This window comes from Prionailurus bengalensis, chromosome D4 (genome assembly GCF_016509475.1).
Source record: "Prionailurus bengalensis isolate Pbe53 chromosome D4, Fcat_Pben_1.1_paternal_pri, whole genome shotgun sequence".
Classification (NCBI taxonomy): Eukaryota; Metazoa; Chordata; class Mammalia; order Carnivora; family Felidae; genus Prionailurus; species Prionailurus bengalensis.
The window spans coordinates 8,519,216-8,526,418 of NC_057359.1; the positions used below are offsets into that span (position 1 = coordinate 8,519,216).

Below are 7,203 nucleotides of genomic sequence, written 5' to 3' on the forward strand. Positions count from 1 at the left end.
GAACTCTCTTTATTCACTTTTTTATTAGAATATTTGTAGATTTAAGGGCAGTAGAGAAGTAGATTGGGAGTTTAAATCTTGGTGTGATGTTCACTAAGCTTCAGTGTATTTTTCAATTTTTCAGGTTGTTTCGCAAAAACACTTGTAGAGCATGTTGGTGTGAAGAACCTGAGGTCCTGGGCCAGTGTAAACCGAGGTGCCATTATTCTTGCTAGGTACGTACGTGTGTGCCTTGGCCACACAGGCCCCTCCTCCTGCCTGTTGGTGCAGAAGCCCCTTCCTCCACATTCTTCCTTGGGTCTGTCCTTGGTGTCTGATCGCTGGCCATCGCTCCCGGTCCCTCAGGGTGCATACGGGCACAGCAAATAGCAGAGGCCAGACGTAACTCTTTCAGTCGGTTCTTAGAAGTTTATTTTACGGCTTTGACCAAAATAGAATTGGATTCTCTCTCTTGCTCCCTCGCTCTACTCAGGAAAGCGCTTTACGTCTGATTAATGTGTAGGGGTCACTTTCACGACCTTCTTTTCTCCCCAGGTTGTGGAGCCCTCCGACACCCGATTATTATAAATTATGTAATTCATAGGATTTGCCAAGTATATACGTTTTCTGGAACATTATTATGGCCATTGGGAATTATAGATATCAAAAAAAAAAAAGGGATCTGTAGCAACTAGTTCACCTTTTGGCATTTCGCGTTCATTGGGCTTAAGCTGTACGTTCCGAAGTAATAAGCCATCAGTCTGGCCAGTGTCACATCTCCTCACCTGGTCCTTGTTCCTGGAAGTCTGTGTTGGCAACCCCTGGACATTTTGCCTTTTGACCCTCCTCGTGCATATGCACAGTCTCCCCCTCGCACACACCCTTCCTGCCTCTGGCAGCCACCTATCTGTTCTCTGTATTTATGAGCTGGGTTTTGTTTTGTTTTGTTTTTGTTTTTGTTTTAAATTAGACTCCACGTGTAAATAAGAGATCACACAGTGTATCATTTGATTGTTTCATCACATTTATGGTTTTGACCAAAATTGTAATTGCATTCTTATTAACGAATTAGTCTTGTCCCTGTGAAAACTGACAAAGTTGCTTTTTAAATCATGCCTGACTTTACGTGTCATTTTTCTTACTTTCCAGTATTCTTAAAAGGATTCTGGGAGCATTTGCTACTGAAGTCTGCATGTTAGTTGTTTATTTCTAATTAAAATGATAGAATACTGATGATTTGTGAATTGAGGCATGTGCTCAACTTGTCTGTTGTTCTCCAGAGTTACTTGGAGTTTATAATTAACAGGTCATTGAAACTTACGTACGTTCTGTTCCTGGATGTGAAACCCTTCTATTAACAGCATTCATTTAAAATAGATTTGTTTGTTATTGTGAAGTAATCACTGCTGATTTTTTTTTCCCCTGCTATGTTACCGAGGTTTGGAAAAGGGGATACGTTTGAATTTCCCACAGTATGTCACATGCAGCATGCTGTGTAATTTGATCTGTTTTGTTTGTAAAAGTTAGAAGTCTTTCTTCAGTCTACGATTTGATTTTGGTACACATATACCCATAAACACGGTCCATACAATCTGTTACTTCAGGTAGATCAGGATCTCCAAATATATGGGCGGTGCGGTTCATTTTGTTCATTTCTTATGAAAATTAGTTCATTTTCCAGTTGAAGTTGAACAGCCAGAATCCATTAGCCGAAACATGAACTTTTTTAAGATGAGTTTCTTTACCAGGCGTTTGGAGTGTTAACACCTACTGACATATTCTTTCATTAACGCTCAATTAACTAAAAATTTCAACCATGCCATGAAATTAATTTGTAAAGATTGCTCATCAATCAAAGCTGCTCTTGGGTGGATTTCAAACATTAGAAGGATACTACAGATTTATTTTGGAACATTGGCATGTAAGATATTTGAGGTTGTGAAGGGGTGCTGAACTACATATAACCTAATAATTAATACAATAATCAGTTTTAATGGGTTTAGAACAGTCATGTGCTTGACTTGTTTGGTAAAATTCTCTGCTTGTGTATTTTACTTCAAACTTGTGCAGTATTCCCTAGATCTTTTTTACAGTAAGTGAAAAGGCATCCTTGGTGAGAAAGAGGATCAGCCTTGTCGGCTATCTGAAAAACGACTTGGGGCAGCAGAATCCTCTAGCACTTAGATCATCGTGGGTTTTAGACACCCTGCCTGGGTTTCGATCCCAGCTCACTGTGCGGTCTTGGGCAAATCACTCAGCTTCTGTGGACCTTCATTTTCTTGGTTGTAAAATTAGATTAGTAATAATCATAGGCTGTTATGCAAACTATAGGAGATGGTGTATGTAAAATTCTTAGCTTTACGTCCAGCGCGTGTGTTCAGGAAATACTTTTATTACGTCCACGCGTTATGTGAGTGCGTGCTTAGCCAGAAACTACCCGGTGAGTCACGAATCTGTTAAAAGGGCACTTTACTTCGCACCTTTGCAAGTGGCAAGCCGGGCCTTGTCCCCCGCCAACGGCAGAGTGCTGCTCGGTGCTGCTGACCTAACCGTCCTCTTTGTGGACGTGCCGCAAGTTATCAGGACCAGGGACTTGGGGAAATGCCAAGTGGTTTGTTTCTAGGATGTGTTTCTGAGGTCAGCATTAAATGTGGTTGTGCAGAAGGGGGGAGCCCTGGTCTTCTACAGTCGGGTGCCTGTGCCCCAGCCCCTATTTAAAGAGAAAGGGGTCTCGCGGGCTCTTGGTAGCAGCCTCTGGGACTCCGTTCCCTTGTGGGGATAGGGCTCCAGCAGGCTTCCAGGAAGCAGAGCTGACTGGTTTGTTTTAGTGGCTCCCGTTCATGAAGTACTCGCTAAGTGCCGTGCCCTGGAGAGCTGCCTCCCATATGTGATCATTTGAGCCTCAAGAAATCTCTCCTGTAGGGGGTGGCTTGTGTTGTTGATCCTGTCTCTAGGTCAGGAAACAGACATTTTAAATAGCACGCTCTGGTGGGTACAGTTACCGAGTGGCTGAGGGAGGTTTCAAATCTAGGCCCTTAAGCTCCTCACCCTTTTGGATGTTTTAGCCACGGAGTTTAGAAGGAAGGCTCTTAGCTGCTTCCCTCTCGGGCCCTCCACCTTTCCTGCATGGCCCCTGGTCACTGGTGCTACGCGGTCACTCAGGGAAGTCTTCTCGGTCATCTGTGTGCCCCATGGTACCATGAAATAGAGAAGTAAAACACAAGGTTTCTGTTCTTGAGTTTCATCTGGGTAGGAAAGAGGGGCTAGAATCCATGCAGTAAACACATTTAAGACCGGGTGTTGGTCCTAAGATAACCAGCGAATGTAGGACCCGTTCTGTACGGAACGGAGTTCCGTGTGATCTGCCAGCAAGATTATAAAACGTTTTCTATTTACGTGCTCTCAGAATATAGGCTCCCAGCCCCCCTCGTTCATCTGGTGAATTAAAAAGATGTGTTTATGATTGTCAGGCTTGTCTCACAAATCGGTGAAGTTTTTCTACCTTGGGTGGAGATAGTATTGGCAGATGGTTAGGGGTTTTTATGAAATGTCATTTTTTTATTGGTTGATTGTTGTCTCCTCAGCCTTCTCCAGAGCTCCGATCAAGAAGTTGCAAACAAAGTCAAGGCTGGACTCAAAGGCCTCATTCCCACATTGGAGAAAAACAAAAATGCCAGCAAAGGAATAGAAACGCTGCTTGAAAAACTGGCCGCATAGTGGAGATAGTTAAGAACAAGATGGAATCTTCTTTCCTGTTCTCTTTTCCCAGAGCAGGAAAGAAGGGCCAGGGGCCGCCTTCCTGGGAGTCTGGGTGCTCTGTATATGTGCTTCTTCTTTGTATAAGAGTCTATTTATAAAACAGTTTTCTAAAAATGGTCTTTTTTTTTTTTTTTTTTAATCCCAGCCAAGTCTTCTGTCTTTGGAGTGCTGAGCAAATCACACGAGGCCATGACGTAAAAGGCTTAACCATCGTGTACAGGGGGACCAACCAGATACATCCCAAGTAGAAGCAAGAGTTGATTCAAGGGAGAAGAGGTCTCCTTGAGCAGTGGTCTGAGAGGGCTTCAGGGAGGGGGTGGCACTTGGGGACCTTGAAGGAAGTCAGGGTGTAGAAAAAGGGAGTCCTGGGGAGTCTGTTGGGAGCGGTGAGGTGAGGTGAAAATTAAGCGTTTTGCAGGCACTTCAGGAAGCCTTATGACCCAGAGACAGGATGGCCTGAGGCGACAGCAGCCGCCACATTCCCTGCTGCTTTGGGGATTGGGTTTGGGGATTGGGTTTTGGGTTAGATTTTGTTGGCCAGGCATTCAGGTAAGTTCAGGCTCCTGAGAGGAAATGTGCTACAAGAATGAGGGGGTCACAGTGGGGGCTGGATGAAGGTCAAGGTCACCGGGAAAGTCTCCCTATCTTGGGAGCCGCGCCTTCCCAGTAAATAGCTCCCTGTGATCGGGCATTTTTCCTTAGGAGTTTGCCTTAAGCAGCTGAAGACTTGACAGGGTTCGAGTTAGAAGAAAGGCAATGCAAATTTGTGAACAGTGCAGAAATTTAAATTTAGGTGCAGGTAGATTGTTTGAATTTTAAAACTGTGCTTGGCGTTTAGCAACAAAGTTGAAGGGTTGGTAGACTCATCGTCGCCCCCGCCTGTGACAGCCTGGCTGCCCTGGACACCGAGCCCCAGAGCTTTCTCCCAGTAGCCTGTCCGGACACGCCCTGGGGTCTGTCACTGCAGGGCACCTGCTGCGGAGTTGCTGTGCCTTACCTGGGCGGACTGTGGTGGTCCAGCACTGCCCCCCACCGCACCCCCACAGGATACCAGCATCCCACCTGCCAGGGACAGGGAGTCCTGGCCCTGGAGCCCGAGAGCCCATACCTGTAACTTGGGGATCCTCTCCCCAACCCCCACCGGGTCTCAGGGTGGTGGGGGATTGAGGTGAGGAGGTAAATACAGAAAAGCCAACAGCAGACCTTGCTTCTGTTTGACGAACACACTGGGAGCTTGTGTTGTCCACAGAAAGGGCGTGTTCACCAAGAGGAGGAGAAAATCTCTACTGTTCTGTCTACGAGACTAAACAAACATATAAAATTAGAGTAGAGTGGGGCCAGCGCAGCCTGTGTTCCTCTGCCCGCTCCTCCACACCCCTGCTTTTGCCCAGCTGGGAAGGAACTACTTCCCCTTCTTTTCAGCTCCACTGCGTTTTGAAACGCTTTGGAGTTTTTATTGCAGGTTTTATTTGTTCCCTTTCAAATGTTGGTTGTGGGCATTACAGATGGAGACCTTTCCCCAGCCCTGGTCCCCATCTTCTCTCCGTCGTCCCAGGAGAACGGCATCATTTTGGAGAAGTCCGTGTTCAGGTCTTAGGTGGTGATGCTGCCCTAGGTTGGTAAACAATTGAGCAGTGAACTGCCCTTACGTGGCCCATACCATTTCGGTTTTCCTGGTGTTAATCAACTTGCTTCCTTCATTTTCATTTGCTTATTTTTCTACATCCTTCCTGGTTTTTCCCAACCTTCTCATCAGAATTGCTTCAACGTTTCTAGCAGGTACCATTTTCCTCCTTTCTTCAGCCTGGAAAGGCTCCCATGTTACTCAGGTGTCCCCACCTTTCCCCATGGCTCCGGTGTCCTAACTGGTGTGCTTTGGTGCCACTGTGCCACACGTGGGTCCTAAAAGTGCCGAGGTTTTAGCAGCCTCCTCTGTCACTCCGCGGGGCCACGCGAACACTTCGTGGTGTGGCTTGTCCAAAAGAACTCTGGTGTGAACTAATCCCAGGGGCCTATTCCTTGAGTCACTGGTGGATTGAAGGCGGCTGGCCAGTGAACCTTGGAAGTGGGGTTCCTGGGGAAGGTTTCTTAGATCACAGGCCCCCCGCCCCAGGAAGGGTCCCTCTCATGCCAGCCAACCTTGGATGTGCTCACTGGACGCCCAGAGCAGGCGTGCTATCGCAGCCGTAGAAGACAGCATGCTGACCATGGCTGAGCCAAAGATGGAAAGTCGATCTGTGGGAGAAATGAGTCCTTGGGAGATGCCCTGCTACTGGACTCCTGGTTCCGTGAGGCAGTAAGCCCACTCATCAGGCCATTTTGAATTGGATCCTTAGACACCTGCTGCCAAGAGTGTGCTAACCTGACTCCCAATATTAGTTTCCACACTGTAACACATTGAGCCGACTAGCATTCCCATTTCCCCTTAGAGACACCCCTCCTGGAGGCAACTGGCTTTCTGGGTGTCCTGAGGACCTGCTATACAACCACCATCATCATCCTGGCCGTCTCTTCGTTTCTCCTACGGGAAGCCCATTTCCAGGATCCCATGCATTTTTTTCTTGCTTAAGCCCCTCTTGAATGGGGCATAATCTCTAGTAACTTGCTATGAAAGAATGCAGGTGAGAGTGAACATCTTCATTACACACCCTTTCACGCCTGGGTGCCTAGTTGAGCTGGATATAGAATTTTGGTTGGAAATTAATTTTGCCTCAAAACTTTAAGGACGTGGGTCAATATTTTCTTTGATTTAGGGTTGCTATGGAACCCTTACACCACCCTCGTTCCCACCCTTTTTTATATGTGCCCTTTTGCAGGGACAGTGCTTCTCCGGAAGGTGACAGGACACTTTTTAATCCCCAGCTGCCTTATCTTGCAGGTCATTGTATGAGGTGTGTCTGTTTCCCATCCTTCATGCCAGGCATTTGGAGATGTTTTAGAAAATTTCAGTTCTTCCCTTCTGAGAGTTGCATTTGTATCATTTCCGTCTCTGTCTCTCTTTTTTTTTTTTTTTTTTTCCCCCTGTTTTCTTTATTCTTTGGAATTGCTGTTAACTACCATTTTGAATGCTGGTTTGATCCTCTAGTTTTCTATTTTCATTTCTTTGGCTTTTTGTTTTGCCCAGAAATGAGAGACCTATTTCCTCTCCATCTTCTGCCAGCCTTTCCACTGAAGTGTCCTTTGTGTGTGTGTGTGTGCCTTGGATGAACTCTCTCTTCTCGGGATGTCGTATTTTATGTTCATTTTGCTTTGTTTTGTTTTACTTTGCTTTGTCTCTTTTCTGTTATCTGCTCTTTGGTTTACTTTGGTCTCTTGCGTTTGAAGCTTTGCTGGGGAGATCTTTGGTTCTCTGTATATTTAAGACCCTGAAATCTGATTAGAAACGGGCTAGCCTGTTATTATAGCACAGGTGTAGGGGCTGCTGTTTCACTGAAGTCCTCCAGACCTCAGGATGTCTAGGCCTTT

At 46.1% G+C, this 7,203-nt stretch overlaps 1 protein-coding gene across 2 annotated transcripts in view; it reads left to right on the top strand.

Moving 5' to 3' along the window:
* PUM3 (pumilio RNA binding family member 3) overlaps positions 1-3,852 on the top strand; it is a 38,550-nt gene extending 34,698 nt beyond the window's left edge. For both annotated transcript variants that reach the window (XM_043567072.1, XM_043567073.1), the window contains 2 exons: positions 125-215; positions 3,564-3,852. In XM_043567072.1, the coding sequence (XP_043423007.1) occupies positions 125-215; positions 3,564-3,696 (224 nt within the window). In that variant the 3' untranslated portion in view covers positions 3,697-3,852. The remainder of the gene's footprint in view (positions 1-124; positions 216-3,563) is intronic.
* Positions 3,853-7,203: the final 3,351 nt, after the last annotated feature.